Source organism: Talpa occidentalis, unplaced genomic scaffold (assembly GCF_014898055.3).
Source record: "Talpa occidentalis isolate TD23 unplaced genomic scaffold, MPIMG_talOcc4v2.1, whole genome shotgun sequence".
NCBI lineage: Eukaryota > Metazoa > Chordata > Mammalia > Eulipotyphla > Talpidae > Talpa > Talpa occidentalis.
Window position 1 is genome coordinate 4522720 of NW_026555331.1, and position 15913 is coordinate 4538632.

A 15913-nucleotide genomic window follows, 5' to 3' on the forward strand; every position below is an offset into this window, starting at 1 on the left:
CAGGCTGAGGTCCTGCTCTGTCACATGCTGGTGCAGACTGTGGGGCTGGCCCCCACACTCCTGTCCCACCGCAGGGCCATCAGCCAACCCTGTCCCCTGGTACCTGGAGGGGAGGAGACATGACGTACCCCACTGTGGGCCTGCAAGCCCTGGCCCAGCATGGCCGTGCGCGAGCCCCGAGGTGGCCTGTCCCCGACGGCTGCCCTGAGCAGGGCCTGGCACGTCCCTCTGCTGAAGGCTCAGGCTGCCCCCTGGGCCCCATCGGGCTGTGCCTCCTCCCTTCCAGGTCCAAGCCGCCAGCCCTGGCGTCGCCCCCCGACACCCTCAGCCTTTTTCACTTTGTGTCACGCTGCAGGGACAGTGCTGCAGACGCTGGCAGGTTCCCCATGAGTAAGGGGAGTGTGGAGGCACAAATCTGCCCGAGTTCTGGTTTCTAGTTGGATGTGTGGCAGAGCAGCTCTTAATTTTTGACGCTTTCTCTGACAGGCCATCATCACCTGTGCAGAGGGATGAATCAGTCATGTTTTCAGAGTGAAACAGGCTTAATTTCTCACAGTCCATTCCTGTCTCCTTCCTTCTCTCCCACGGGGACGCGCAGCCCTCGGTGACCCAGTGATAGGACGTGATGGCCGGCCAGGGCCCTGGCCCTGTCAAGACGGGCGGACATACTGTTGGGGCCTGCATGCGTCCCCTGGGCTGCCTGTGCCATCTCAGGACACGTGTGGTCATGCAGCCGGGTCCACCTCATGCCCACGGCCCTGAGCAGACAAGCAGCATGCGGAGAAGGGGTCTTCCCGACCACTGAGGGCTCGGCTCAGAGCTCCGCACAACTCTGGGGGGATGCTGGGGCCTGTGTCTGCTTGACTGTAGGGGAGTGGCCTGGTCCCCTTTCAGCTGCAAGATTTCACACGCTGTGGGTGGGGCTCCGGGCAGCCTCATGTTAGAGGTGCTGGTGAGACAGCGTCCATCCTCTGGCTGGGGTCCAAGCCACGCGATTCCATTGGCGAACCCCGCCTTTGGAGGCTGTTCTTGCGTGTGCCTGCCTGCTCGGAGCCTCCCCGTGATGTGGGTGTCTGGCTCCCAGCTTCCATGGTGGCGGGCGCTCAGTGGCGGGCGCTCAGCGGTGACCCTCTGCTGGGACTGCCCCATGTCAGCCTTTGGGGAGTGAACTCCAACCCGCGAGGTGACATCTGCCCTGCAGAGCTAGCTGGGGTTGGCACACCCTCCAAGCTCCTGCCCGCAGGGGAGGGTCAGCGTGAAGCTTTGGTGCCCATGGGCCATGCCTGCAAGTGTTCGTCCTGCCAGCCTCTGTTATCAAGTAAAGGGGAGTTGGGGGGCAACACCAGGTTGCCAATGATGTAGCTCCTGTCTGTCTAGCTTGAGCCCATGGCACAGCCCCGTGTGGCCTCCTTTGCACCCCCTCCTTTCAGCCCCTGCTGGTCATGTTCCGGTTCCGACCCCACTCACTATGGTCTGTGGAAAAGGAGATCTCTTTGCTTAATAAGTTCCCTCCATCGTGGGGCCAAGCCTGGAATTGCTCCTGGGTATTTGACAGGTCTGGGAGGATTGAAGTTGTCTTTGCGTATTGATCTCGTCACTGTTACCTGCCTGTCCTCGCAGCGTCCGGCTGGAGCAGGAGGCATCAGCAGCTCGCCTGTCTGCTCAGACGCCCGCGCGCAGTGCTGCCTCGAATGCAAAGCAGGCCCTCCCTTCCAGAGCTTTGATCCACCCATTCACTGCCTTGTTCTCATTTTGCTCCGAGCCTCCCGCTGCCACCTACCCAGTGAGCTCTGCCAGAGAGGGCTCCCTTCGGAGGCGGTCAGCTGTTCCCGCCACTGTCACCTCCCACGTCACGGCAGGTGCTTCTGCCCCCGCCCCAAGGGCACCCCCTCACCCAGCCCAGTCAGAATGGGGGCGAGTGTGTATTCAGCAGGCTCAGGCAGTGGGGTGTGTCCCTCGCGAGTCTCAGCCCTTCTCATAGCATCTCCACGTCCAGGCGACCCTTGGACGAGCCCAGTGGTCACTCCAGTCCAGCCCGTGCTGGGCTGCCCTTGAGGCTAAGGACTTCCTGCGCATCGCCCTGGGCGCAGAGACGCCGGAACCCGCTCGTCATTCCCGCGGCTTCTGTGTGTTGAGTCCTGCAACCCAGCTGGGGAGCCCCCACCTCTGACCTGCACAGAGTCCCCACTACATGCACCCGCCTCATGGAGGGCGAGACGGAGTCTGAAGCATGTGAGGCAGGGGAGGCTGGGCCGCACAGTCCCAGCCCCTCTGGTGCGTGGTCCATGCTCGGACACCAGAGGAGGCCGCACAGCCTGGCTGCGAGGCTCTAGGCGGCGCTCTGCTGCTCCACCGGCAGGGCGGTGCCGCTCGGTCCTCCGGCCCTGGGGGGCTGTGGCAGGAGCCAGCGCTGTCTGCTCAGCCCGCCGCCCCAGTCCCTAACCCTCATCCCAGAAGTGGGAGCTTGGAGTTGACATGCTTATTTTTGAAGCAAGAAAGGGCCTTAGAGGCCAGATGACTTCCCTGGATGGCAGGCGCCTCAGGGGAGCTGGGATGTGCCGGCAGGCTCCTGCCTCCCTCCGCTGCGGGAGCTCCTGTCTGGACAAGGGACAGGCTCCCCGCCCCCTGCCCCCCAGGCGGGGCACAGCCCTTTGGGCGTGTGGGAGGGAAATCTGACTTAGCTGTTTCTGCCGTGTTCCCCATTTAACTCGGGAAGCGTGAGGTTTAACTGGGAATCGATGGAATGTGTAATCGGATGTAATAGCACCTTTTTACTAATGGCGGCCGATTTAGTACAATTGAGACATTTTGTTGACAAAATGGGAGTGTTTCTCTGCTTTAAAACCCGTCAGCTCTGCCAGGAGGCTCCCGCTGGGGAGGTGACGTCTCAGCCGCACGCAGGCTCTGGGTCCTCTCAGTCTGGCCGCCCTTTCCTGCAGCACTTGCCGTGTGCCGGGCATTGGCCAGAGGCCAGGGCTGGCAGGCCACGCGCTGCTCATCAGAGGACTCGGTCACGTGGGGAGGAGGCGGCTCGCCGTGCTGAGCTTCTCGACGTCTGCTGCAGCACTGAGGGGTGAGACAGAGCGGGCACGAGGTGGCGCCAGCAGGTGAAGGTGAGGCAGAAGAGCGGGGTGCCGGTGAGGGGAAGGGGTGCTGGTGAGGCAGAAGAGCGAGGCAGGGTGCCGGCGAGGTGAAGTGAGTGCCGCAGGAGGCGGCTCATGAAGGGTGGCAGCTCCTCGGCTGGACGGGGGTGTCCACGCAGGCCTGTCCTTGAGGGGAGGCGGTCAGTGCCAGCTGGTGCTGCTGTGTTGCTGACGGTGCTAGTGTGGTCCTGTGAGAGCTTCCTCAGAATAGCTGAGTTTTAAATAAGGAGGTGGAGTTCAGGCGTGAAGGCCTTGCGTAAGGAGGCCCCGGAGTTCAGGTCTTTCTGGGACCACCACACCCCTCATGCGGGCCTGCGGGCCCGGCCGCTCCAGCCTGTCCCACCTAAACTCAGCCCTTCGGCCAGTGCCAGCCTCCAACACAGAGCTGAGGCCCACCCTGACTTTGAGGTGCCAGTGGGAAGGTCGAGTAGTTATCGCGACAGCATGGAGGGGCCTGGCCTTGCCGCTGGCTTTCGTACTGGGATGCACAGGTCAGCGACACGCGTGGGAGGGCCCCCAGGACACTCTCCAGAGTCCCAGCCTGAAGGCTGCACCTGCCAGAGAGCATGGTCCGGCAGCGGGGACCCGGCACGGCTGGGCTCTCCCTGGGACGGGGGCGTCCTGGGGTGTGAGAGTCTTTGTGTCGGTGGACACGGGCCCCTGACCCCTGGCGCTTCGGCCAAGCCCACGTCCTGGTCTGCGGGATGCAGAGCCGGGCAGTGATGGCATTCATCATGGGGATGGGGGAAGCCGAGCTCACTGTGTCCTGGTGGAGGAAGGCCAGGGCAGGAGCACCCCCTCACATGGCGCGCTGGCCTGGGCCCGCCCCTCCTGAGAACCCTCTGCCCTGCCAGGCAAGGCCCCTCACCCCAAGGTGGGTTGGAGCAGCGTGGGCCGGGAAGGTGGGACGTTGGTGTCGCACGGGAAGACAAAGGCAGACGCTGCGGGCCGGTGTCCGGGGCTCAGCCCCACCTCCTGGGAACTGTGTAGTCGCGGGGGGTGTTACTTCCGAGCCGGCGACCGGGCGCTGTCGTCCCTCTGCGCCGTCCAGCCTTTGCATCGCCTTTGAGGCCTCCGCTGTCCTTGGCCCCAGCACCCTGGGGTCGGCTACCCGCTGACCCATCTGTGGCTGTTCCACAAAAGCTATTTCGGGGTTCTTCAACTCTGTCGGCGCCTTTGCTTCTGATTAGCTCGATGCGGGAGCTGCCACGGTCTGTCTTAAATCCAGATGTCAAAAATACTTGCGCGCATCCCTCTCGCCTGCCTTCTTTAGCAGCACGCGCGGGCCAGGCCGCCCGAGATGTTCCAGTTCTTTATTCGCTGCCTCTTCATCTCCCTGGGCCTGGGCTCACATGCGGCGTCTGATGCTGCCGGGGGGCCGCTGGGGGCTCCGGGTCATGGCTCCCGCCTTCGCCTCCCCGCGGTGCCGTGGGGGGCCCAGGGCTGGAGGAGGAAGGTCGCCCCTGGTTTTGGAGGCTTGGGCCCAGCCGTGGCTCTGGCTTTTCCTAGGCCTCGGGTGTCTCCGTGTTGGGGGAGCAGCCCTGGTGTGCCCTGGCCGCCCCTGCCCCAGCTCCTGGAAGGCCGGCCAGCCTCATCCTTTCTGAGCCTGCTCCCTCGCGTGCTGGGGCACAGGGAGGACTGCGTGTGGCTCCGTGCGGTGTGCATTCCGGTCGTCACAGCACTGAAGAAGGTGCCCCGACAGTGGGTCCCCCAGGCCCCGCCCCTCTGACACCCCTCTCCTGCAGTGTTTCCGATTTCCTCTCCTCAGAGCTTGCCAGGAGCACGTGCGCTGCGGGGCCCCGGCCAGCTGCGAGCAGTGAGGGGCAGGTGGCACCCGAGGAGGCTCGAGCACCTTCGTGTCTGGTCCCTGCTCACCTCTCGGCTTTGTCCCTTTCCATCCCCCTCCCTCCAGCTGGACTGATGCCCAGTGTCCCTCGCTGCCCTTCTCACACTCTCTGCCAGCGATGGGCCCAGGACCTGGGGACCCTCACCCTGCTCCCCTCCTTCCTGTCTCAGCCACCGGCCACTTCTCCCCAACTGTCCCTGAAGCTGCAGGGCCAGGATCCCAGAGCCTCCCGGGCCTCCTAAAGGCAGAGCCTGATCACAGCTGACCACAGCCCCCCCCGGCCACTCCCAGGGTCCCAAAGCCCCTGGAGGTTGAGGTCGTCCAGTGTCCCCAGGCAGCAGGGGTGGGGCCGGCAATGGGCCAGCTGCCCTGTGCATCTGAGGGGTTGCCCGGGTGGCTTGTCCCGTGCTCCTGGCTCTCCCTGCGGCATGCCTTGCCCTTACCTGGGAAGGTGGGAGCAGCGGGGGCTTTGGAGCCTTGAGAGTTGTGTCCGCCTTTGTCCCTCGGGGCCCCCACTGTCCTGTTGTGCACGGCCAGGCTTGGCGAGGGTAGTGCCCGGGCGCCTGGGCCTTTCAACTTGGCTCCCCAAGAGTGAGCTGCAGGGGACGTGGCCAAGGGGCCCAGCGCTGGCCTGTGAGCTCCCACCCCGAGTCTAGCAAGCTTCACCTGGAGCAATAGTGGGGGAACCCGAGAACCTGTTCCAAGGCCAGTTCTCACCTGAGGAGACCAGGAGTCATTGCCTGCCACCTCGGGCCCCGAGCTCTGTGCTCTCATGGCCTTTTCCAGCAGCCCGAGCTGAGCGTGAGGCTGGGGAACGTGAGGATTCGCTCAGGTACCCACGACGTCAAGCAGGGAGGCTTCAGACAGCCTGACCCTGCCACAGCTAGTGGTTGCTCCTGGCCCTGCACCCACTTAGGTGGGGAGCGTGCCCTCTTCGGGGGAGGGCGTGGGGCGACGTGCCGGGCACATCTGAGCCGGGACAGGCCCAGGCAGAAAACGGGGCCCTCAGACTCCGAAAGACCAGCAAGTGGTCTGACAGGCATCCGAACCCTGATGCAGACGTCCCCACGGGGGAGGAGACCCTGAGGCCGGCTGCCACAGCGAGCAGGCTGGGAAAGCCGGGTGATCTGTGGGGTTAATGGACAGGGGAGGCCCTGCCTTGGCCAAGCCCCCGCTTGCTGGGGGTCTGTGGCTGGGTCAGGCAGGAGGCGGGGGAGTGGGACCAGACGCCTCCTCGGTCCCGTGGGTGGTGGCTTCCACACTGTCCTCTGGGGCCTGGACCTGGGCCTTGCCGGGCTGAGGAGACGTGGAGGCCTCACTCACGTTCACGCTGGGCTCAGTGAAATGTTTGCGGACACAGCCCAGTGAGCGAGAAGAACACACGAAATAGCATTTATCTGGCATTTTATGCTCTCAAGACGGCTTCTGAAATGCTGCCCACTTGATCTTTGTTAGGATAACTATCTTTAATAGCCACGCCTCCTGCTGAGACGTGGCTCCCTGGGCGCCTGCTGGAGCTGGGCCGTGATGGTGTCCGTGGCCTGGAGCCTTCTCCTCACCCGCCAGGCAGCAGCCATCATTTTTTTTTTTTAAAAAGATTTATTTATGCATACAAAAGCTGGGGTGCAGGCCAGAGATGCAGGGGATGAGAGGATCCACCAGAGACAGAGTGGGGAGCAGAACAGACAGACGGACCAAAGACACTGCTGAGGGGAGTAGCGGGTGAAGAGGTCTGCCACGCCATGTGGGTAGTAGCTCCCTGGCCGGGGATCGAACACGTGCCGCAGTGGCTGCAGACAGCTTCATAGGTTGTGTCTTAATCCCTTGTGCCACCAGGGAGGCCCAGCAGCCATTGTTTTGAGCACCCGGAACTTTTCAGGTGGCTCAGACCGGCTGTGCCCATGCAGGACTGAGACCCACAGACCCCTGACCGCTGGCCGCAGGGCAGGCACAGAGTGCGGGTGGAGCCAGGTCCGTGAAGCTGAGAAGCCTCCACGATCCTTCACCACCGGAAGGCCCCCGTTGGAGGCCAGCTGGCTCACGCTCCGTCGGAGCAGAGCCGGGCCTTGCTCTGGGGAAGCCGCCCTGAAGGGCCCGGCTGCCCTGCCTGTCTGGGGCTGCTCGCACTGCGGGCCACACGATAGGAAGGAGAAGCCAGCCCTGGGGAGAGGCAGAGGACGTCCCTTAACAGTGACCCGGGAAGCGGGACTGCAGCCCGCGCGGCCGCAGCGTGGAGAGGCAGGGCTGGGCGCCCGGGCCCTGAGAGGAGATCTCGTTTTACTAAGCGCCGTCTTCTGTGCGAGGAAGGGCTCGCAGGTCTTGAAACAGACGTTCACCTACAGAGATGCAAGGTGGGGTGTTGCTCCCTGGAAACGCCGGCCGAGGAGCCACAGTCTCTGCAGCCCCCTCGGACGCAGGAGGGGACGCAGGTCCCGGGGTACAGGTGCGTCGGGCGGAGCTTTGTCATCACGGGGCCTCCTCACTGGCCCCCTCTGCGGGCGGGTGCTCCGCACTCCGATTCGGGCAGCACGTTCCGAGCCGTCGGCCGCTCTTTCGAGAAGCTGTCTTAGTGGCAAGTGGCCCCTGTCCACTGAGATCACCCTGCTCCGAACCCTTGACCTTGGCTGAGCTCACGGAGTTGAGGGGGACCCCAGACAACCCTCAGCTCACAGGTGAGGACTCGAGACTCAGGTGAGCTGAGAACCCGAGTCGGAGGCTTCAGACCGGGAGGGAGGGGCCTGCTGACCAAGTGGCTTTCTCCGGGCTAGAGGACCTCCCGCCTGGCGCGGAGCGCCCCCAGGAGGGGCGGGTGGAGGGGTCTGCACCTCGGTCCCCGGCCCCCAGGCCTGGCTTGCTGGTCAGATGCACTGACCCGGTGCAGCCCTGTCCTCGCAGGGGACAGGCCCAGCCAGCATGGGCGCAGGCTGCGTGCTGACCCGGGGACGGGGCGCGTTTCCAGTGCCTGCCTGGGGCTCAGGGCGTGGACACCTGCCTGGGAGCCTCTGTCTTAGGCGCCCGGGTTGGGCTCTCCCCGTGGCTGGGACCCTCCCGCTGTGTCTCTGCGCCTGGCCAGATGGCGGAGGTTGGGGGCCGCTGGCGCCGGTGACCCCCCGCGATGTGCTGCAGCCCTGAGGGCGTGGCCAGCGTGGGATGTAGTGTAGCTTTTCCATGACACATAATAATAGGGTGGAGGGCGTGGGGTTTTTTTTTTAAAAACCATCCTTGATCTGTGAGGCTTATGGAGAAGCCCCCGCCCGCCCCTGGCTGGGCGTGGCCCGTGTCAGGCCCCAGCCGCCCTCCCGGCTCGGCGCCCCCCTCCGGAGCCTGGCCGCTGCCCTCCCGCCCGGCCGGACCTTCGTTCTGACACGCAGAGCGGGCGGGCGAGCGGCACCTCAGCCGGCCCCCGCGTGAGGCTCCCGAATACCCAGCCCGCGGCTATCAGTCATCTCCCAATGAAAGTTCAATTTCATTATGTGTGGCTCGTCCTTCTAAATCCGACTCCTTGATGTGTATTTAAATGTCATCGTCATGACCTCCCAGGGGCGCGTATCAGCTGCTCAAAGGCTGAATCACACGCGATGGTATTTTAAAATCCAGCGCTTTTTTATAGACTTCAGAAATCACAGCACCTTTTTTTAGCGCCAACTCTTGACTATTATTGTCACATTTAGCCATAAAATTAAACATGAAAATTGGCATTCGATAGTATTAATTCTATTCGACGCCAACGCACCGACGTTGCGGTGCGTGAGCAGAGTCTGCGGGGAGCAGAGTCGCGTGGTGGCGGGTCCTGTGTGGGGAGGCGGCCTTGCGGCACCGGCCGTGCGGACCTGCCCCCACCTCAGCTCCCGCTCGGGCCCTGGCGTCTCCCCGCCCTCAGCACCCACCTGGACCTGGGGCCGGGGGCGCGGCAGCAGGGTCTGCTTACAGAGGCGGACTTGTTCGGGGACAGACATATCTTAGTGACTTTGCACAAGCCCGGCTGGGGTGTCCGCCAGGTGAAGGAGGCGACACGGTGCTGGGCACGGTGAGGCCCCTACACCGAGCGGTGGCTGCGCAGCCCAGGCATGGGTATCTGAGGCCCGCACGGCAGCCAAGCCTCTGGAGCGGCCTGCGTCGTGGCCTCTGCTCCAGGTCTGGAGAGGGTGCGGGGCCTTGGTCACGCGTGTGGGCCGGGCCCGCCTCCCTCGGGGCTCCCAGTCCAGTCCCTTTAACGAAGCGGGGGGCATGAGCCACAAACAACCTCCTTTAGGGAGCTGCCTGGCGTGGGGTGGCTGAGCAGGGCGCCTCTCCCCTCTGCTCATCAGGAGAGCCTGGCGCTTGCACCCGCAGGCCCGGAAAGGTGAAAGTTATTAGTTCCTCCGGTGACCAGGCGATGAGCTGACACGGCCTCTGCAGGGGCCCCGGGAAATACTCTGACCTTTCGTTTGAAGGGAGCACTGGTCTGCTTGGCTCCCGCGAGGTGGGGGGGCCGGAAGAGCTCTCCTGGGTGGGAAATTAGAGGCGTCCTTGCCGCCCTTGTAGACGGGGCACACAGGGCCGAAGATCAGCGGCTGGCGGACTCCTGGAAGATGCCCGCCTGGGGAGGAGCTCAGGCCTGCGCGTTCAGACGCGGGTCGCGGCTCCTCCTTTTGCCAGCAAAATGAAGACTTGATCCTGGGGGGCGCGGGCGCGGGCGCAGGGCGGGCACCGCCCCCAGGTGTGCCTGGGGGATCCTCCGCGCTCACCTCCCAGCGCCGCTGTTTTCAGCCTTCGGGTCGGCAATTCCGCGTCTGAAACGGAGCCTGGCGTCACGGACATGTCTGTTTTGGCTTTTTTCAACCTTTTTTTTTTTTTAAAACAAACCCCCGAGTTTGGACTCGTCGAGGGATTCTTAAGTGCATTGCGCTCAGTCACGTGTGGGGTGTTTTGCAGACATCTCCGTGCTGGGAAAGCGTTTCTGGGAAAGGGAGGGACTTACAGGGGGTTTAGAGCGGGCGCGTGCGGTCGGCCTTGGGTGTGGCCCGCGCGGCTCTGCAAAGTGATTCAAACTGTGTTAATGTTTAAATGCCTAGAAAAGAGACCAGAGTCGAGATGCTAACAGAATACAAGATTCTGAGTGCCTTCAGCCCTTTTTTATGTTCCTCTGCTTCCCTGATGTTGTACAGCTCCGTCCACTCTGTCCTGGCGGGGAGGAGTCCTGTGGTTTTCACATGCTTGTTGCTCAAGGAGTCCTGGGCTCTGCTCCCGTGGGCGTGCGGGGCGTCCTGGGCTCTGTTCCCGCGGGCGTGCGGGGTGTCCTGGGCTCTGCTAATGCTGGTGTGCGAGGTACCCTGGGCCAGCTGGCCAGGCCGTTCCCTGCTGTAGACTGAGGGTGTGTGGACACTCGTGATCTCTCTAGCTGTCGTGGCTACAGGGAGTTTGATCTTGTCGTGAGCCCCCAGCCCCCCGCAGAGCTCCCTGTCTGTCACCTGCATGTAAAGGCCACACCTCCAGGCCAAGAAGCGTGTGCTGGGCTGGGCTGGGCTGAGGATTTTGGCCAAAGCACAGCCCATGGGGTCATACAGATGTCAGTCATTGGCCTCACTGTGGTTCTCAGTTGTTGCCAGTGCCTGGGGGTCCGACGTGAAGACAGCTCCCCTCTTCCAGGGAGGGGAGGTTTCCAGCACCCGCGGGCTGCAGCCCTGGCCTAAGTGAACATCAGGTCGGGATGTGAAGGCCCGGGCGGGGGCAAGGCTGGCCCTGTCTGGTTGTGGAGACGAGGGCTGGGTCAGGCGAGGGGCCCAGGGAAGCTCTGAGATCACCATCCACCAGCTCAGTGGCCCCGGGACAGCAGCGTGCGGGGCTTACTCTAGACCTGGGAGGCGGGGTTCCCTGCCCGGAGGCTCTGCCCTAGGGAGCTGAGTTCCAGGGGGACCGATAGACAATTAACAGATCTAAAAATAAGGATTTACAGCTCATGACAAATGCTATGACAGAAATAGACTGGAGGCTGCAGGGGCAATGGGTGAGGGGAGGCGAGGGGGCTGGGAATCCGGGGGATCTCGGGGAAGCTCCGACCTAGAGGATGAAGGGGCCCAGCTGGTTCACGGGCCAGTGACTTCCCAGCACAGGGAGCAGTGTGTGTGCAGGCTGAGGCAGGAGGAGCCTGCTGTCTTCTAGAAACTGCTGGAAGTCAAGAGGGCTGGGCATTGGTCAATAAGGGGGTGCAGGTTTTGTGGAGGCTGTGATACTTGAGCAGAAACCGAGGGTGGATGGACATAGCTTAAAACACAAGTGGGCTCCTGGCACACGCTGGCAGGAGACGGGGTGCTAGAGCGGCAGGGGCCTGGCCCCTGTGAGCAGGACGCTCCTGGGTGAGGCCGAAGGGCGGGATGGCAGGGAGGGCTTGGATGCCGAGTTGGGGATTTGCAGGGGCTTGGGGATCTGCAGGGCTCAGCCATTGTCCATTGTCGCACTCTGGGATCCTCCCCGCTGGGCAGGGTCAGCTCCCGAGTCTAGGCTTGGGATGCCGCGCCCCTCCCAGGCTGCACTCTGGCCAGGTCTTCATTTCTGAGCCACGAGTTGAACCAGCCCTGAAGGCAGCGCTACCCTGGGACTCTGTTATTTCATTTTCTCGGGATGAATCCGTTATGAATTACTGACGTTAATGATTCATTATCCAGCCTCACGCTGGCATGTGCCAACTCTCCCACAGGCAGCAGAAGAAATTGCCCAATTGATTAATTCTCTGCTGTTTCTCCTCCTAGAATGGCGATTCAAGTGGACAAGTTCAACTTTGAGAGTATCCCCGAGTCCCCCGGGGAGAAGGGGCAGTTTGCAAACTCAAAGCAGCTGGAAGCCGCGCGGCAGGAGGCCCGGGGCCTGGAGATCAACAACAGGCTGGGGCTCCGCTGGACCATCATATCCTTTCTTTCAGACACCCACTGGCCCCAGGTCGGGGCCATGGCTCTGGGACTGGCCAGTGCACCAGCATCCCCCCGACACCTGCCACCCCAGAGGCCCTACCTGGTGCAGGCGATTCCGGGGGGCATGGGCCTGCTGGGGCAGGCAGAGCCTGTGTCTCGGGAGCACGTGTTTCTTGCCAGGGTTGAGATTCATCAGCGACAGACCTAAGGGCCACCTATGGGCACTGGGCTTGAGTGTCACAGACTGATGGCTGAAATAGGATGGCCTGGAAATGGAAATTGGGGGCACCACTTGCGAGGCCTGCAGATGCTGTCCTACAAGGCTGAAGGGTCAGAGGACAGTGTGGTGGGGTGTTTGGTCAGATTGCTGGCCCCCTGGACTTCAGCTCGGTGCCCAGCTTGTGGTTAGTGCAGGGGCTGTTTGTCGAGGCACTAGAGAGGCTGAGGTGCAGGACGAGGTAAGAATCGCCCCCGTCTCGCGCCTCGGGCTGAGTCAATGGACCCAGAGGAAATCGAGGCTCTTGCAGCGGAAGGCTCATGCCTGTGCCCACCCTTGGCCTGGTCAGCGAGCCCCCCTTGCTGTGCTGGGCCTTGAGATGCTCTGGCTAAGGGGAAGGACAGACAGAGCAAGGGACACTTGGGGTGCAGCCTGGAAGGGCAGACAGGCGCTTCCTATGGAGAGGCTGGCGAGGGTGCAGTGCCTCGGCACGTCCCAGGGACTGCAAAGCAGCAACCCCCAACTCCAGGGGACGCTGGAGGCAGGGGCGGCAGATGGGGCTCTCAGTCCTGCCGGGGAGACAGGCGGGCTGAGACGACGCGTACAAAAACCTTTGTGCACGACAAGGCTCTGCCCAGATGTGCTGGTGGCTGCCCGTGACATGAGGCCAGTCCTGGCGCCCTCGCCTGCCCTTCTCTAAACCGGCTCTCGCCAGAGTCGCACCACCCTGCCACCACCAGCACAGGCTGTGGGCTCAGCAGGTCCTTTGGGGTGAACAGGGGTGTGGACAGCAGAGCGAGGGGCCCGTGGAGGTGGTGGGTGGATCCTCGCGCTCACCCTTCCCAGCCACGGGGCCTTGGCGAAGTTACTTGGCAACCCTGAAGCCCAACGTTGTGAGGACTGTCTGTGAGGACCTGTAGGTAACTCCCACAAGGTGCCCTCTGAGTGCCTGCTGTGTGCCAGGCACAGTGCTGGGGACCAGGCCACCACTCCTTGCTCTCCAGGACTTGGCGCTGAGTCTTCTGAGTTCTTCCATCAGACGGCAGCACAAGCAGTGAGGCTGATGGAGGAGCGGCTGCCGCTGGCTGGCCTGCAGGCAGGGGAGCTGGAGCAAGTTCGAAAAGCCAGGGTCAGCCCCACACCCCGAGCTCCGAGGCTGGAGGCCTAGTGAGCTCTGGGGACTCCAGGTAACCCAGCTAGCAGAACCTCTGAGGCAGGCAACGGCTAGCGTGGAGGGGCTTGAGGGGATTTTGTGGCCTCTCAGGAGGGAGACAGAACCTGCCTTGCGAGGCTCAGAGGCAGGGTGAGTGGGCCAACCTGATCTGGGAACAAGATTTCTCGAGCTTGGACACACAGGGTGGTCAGTCTTTGCTCGTGGTTGTGGTCTGGACCAGCAAAGCCTCTGCAGCACACCTGCCTCCTGAGCGAGGGGCAGCAGGGGCACTCGGGGCCAGAGGCCCACTGACCACGTGGGAGCCCAGCACTGCCTCCCAGGGGACTAGAAAGGGCTTGAGGGGAGGCCGCTCTTCAGCACCACGGAGAGCTCCGGGCGGCGGCCCGGGCAGGAGGCGGGTGTCCCGTTCTGGCTCCAGGCCTCCTGTGGGGAACTGGCATGTTGACAGCAACGTGTGGGAGAGCGAGGGCCAGCTCAGCGGGCCTTGGTCCTACCACTCCCTGGCTGTTGAGCTTTCTTAGTCTCCTCACGGCACAGTGACGTTGACACAGAGAGGAAAACAGCCGTCCCCACGCCCGTAGGCCCACCATGCTCTCAGCTCTTAATGAAAACAGTGAGTGTTAAATGGAGACGGCGCATATTCGGCACTCACCGCAGGCGCGCTCACGGGAAATGTTCTTTCTGGTAGAACTAATGATAGGAATTATTGTCGCCGTCATCATCATTTTCAGACCTCGTACCGAAGTGCCGGGTCTGTGTCTGTAAGAGCCAGCGGCCGGCCAGCTCCGCCAGCATCCTGTCGCTGGTCGCTGCCCGTCCGCCGGCTCTGAGTCGCTGCTCCCAGACTCACGCCGACGCTGTCTCAGCAGCTTGTGGGGCTACGGGGGGGCCGGGGGGGTGCTGCTAGCAGGTAAGTGGCTTTATTAGTGCAGCTGTATAATTTTATGGCTCGTGCCCGAAAGGAAAGGCATACAGGAGCACGCTGCTGGAGGGCTTCCAAGGCCCCGGTGCCATTCAGCAACTTCGCGATTACTCACACGCCTCTCGCTCACCATTCCAGAGCCCCCGTCCTGCCGTGCTCCACCAGGCGCTTGTCTGCAAGCACCGGGGTGCCCTCTGCCTCCAAAGCTTGGCGTGATTTATTTTTAATTAGAGGGAGTAATATGCTACAGTCTGAAGTCTCAACTTCCTACAAGTGAAAATCACCCCTGGAGAGAATCCGGATCAGGAAGCGCAGAAGCGCATGTGGTCATCCCGATGTGTGGTCCGGAGCGCGGCTCTGACTGTCTGGTGCGGCCTGGCCCCTGGTGGTTGCCCATGCAGGATCAGCGAGCAGGTGCAGAATGGCTGCCCTCACCCCCAGGGAGGCTGGAGTCAGGCTGGGGCCCGCCAGATGTCTGCGCCCTCCCTGCACCAGGCAGGTGCTCCTCTTTTCCTTCAGAAAAGCTGGCCCTTCTTCCCTGATGACTCTCTTCCCGCCACGGTCCTCACCAGAACTAATTTAATATGGCGCATTGTGCATTAAAATAAGAATATTCGAATCTGTGGGTTGAAAGGAAGCAAAACAATCATCCCCTTGTCTTCCGCAGGAGCCCAGCAGCACACAGACTTTCCCAGACGCTGCCTCCCTCGCACCCAGCGTGCCCTCTGGGAAGGCTCAGGGCCTGGGCGTGAGCGGGCTGCCCCTCTCCGCGGGCTTGCCTGCGGTTTGCACAGGTCCCGTCTCCACGCCTGGGCTGGGAGGGAGCCAGAGCATCACACCTCTAGGGTACCTGCTGCATCCCACCGGGACGCCAGGGCCCTGGGCTCATTCTGGGTTCTGGGGAGAACAAGTGGTTCCCTGGAGGTCACGGTTCACAGTGGAGCCCATCCCCGCTTCCTGCCGTAACACAGGAGACAGGCCCCTCCAGTGGGCCAGCCCCTGCTCCCTGCGAGCCTGACCACCTGCCCAGGGCCTGAGGTGGGCTTCGAGGAGAAGCCCCCCTACGAGGGGGTGAGATGGGCAGGGCCAGCAATCCTGGAGAGAGAGGTGGCGCCCGTGCTGAGGCTGGGCCGGACGCCTCACCTGGAAGCCACACCGGCCTTGGCACAGCCCACTCGTGCCAGTCATCGCTGCGTGGGGGTGAAGCCAAACAACGGGAGACCAGACATGCCGGGCAGGTCATCTGGGATGCCCCAGAGCCTATGCAGCAGACACAGGCTCAGGGACGGCTTCCTGGAGGAGGTGGGTCCAAGTGGGGAAGCGAAGGATGAGCAGCCAGGAGGGCGAAGGGGGCGGGAGAAGCACCTCCAGGCAAAGAGCACAGCATGCGGGGCAGCGCAGGGTCGGGGGAAGCATCTCTAGGCAGAGAGTGCAGCATGCGGGGCGGCGCAGGGTCGGGAGTGCGCAGCTCTGTGAAAGCTGAGAGTCCAGACTAACTGCAGGCCCTAGCTGGAGGGGCGGGCTTCCTGAGTGCCCTCCCTGGAAGCTGTGGTTCCCCTCTGGGACCCGCTGCTCTTGGGGGCCCTCACGTCTGTGCAGCTCTCTGCAGCTGCTGGGCTGCACTGCGGTGGGGTGATGGCCTCGCTATGCCTAGACACCCCCATCGCACCAGCAGATGATCACCATGGGCCCTGGGCTTTGATCCTTCTGGCCCTGGTGCCCTT

The 15913-nt window shown here is 63.0% G+C and overlaps 1 protein-coding gene across 2 annotated transcripts in view; it reads left to right on the plus strand.

Annotated features, from left to right (window-relative positions):
- The window catches only part of TRAPPC9 (trafficking protein particle complex subunit 9), a 204773-nt gene that overhangs the window by 152029 nt on the left and 36831 nt on the right, over positions 1-15913 (plus strand). For both annotated transcript variants that reach the window (XM_054691956.1, XM_054691955.1), the window contains one exon: positions 11718-11870. In XM_054691956.1, coding sequence (XP_054547931.1) covers positions 11718-11870 — 153 coding nt within the window. The remainder of the gene's footprint in view (positions 1-11717; positions 11871-15913) is intronic.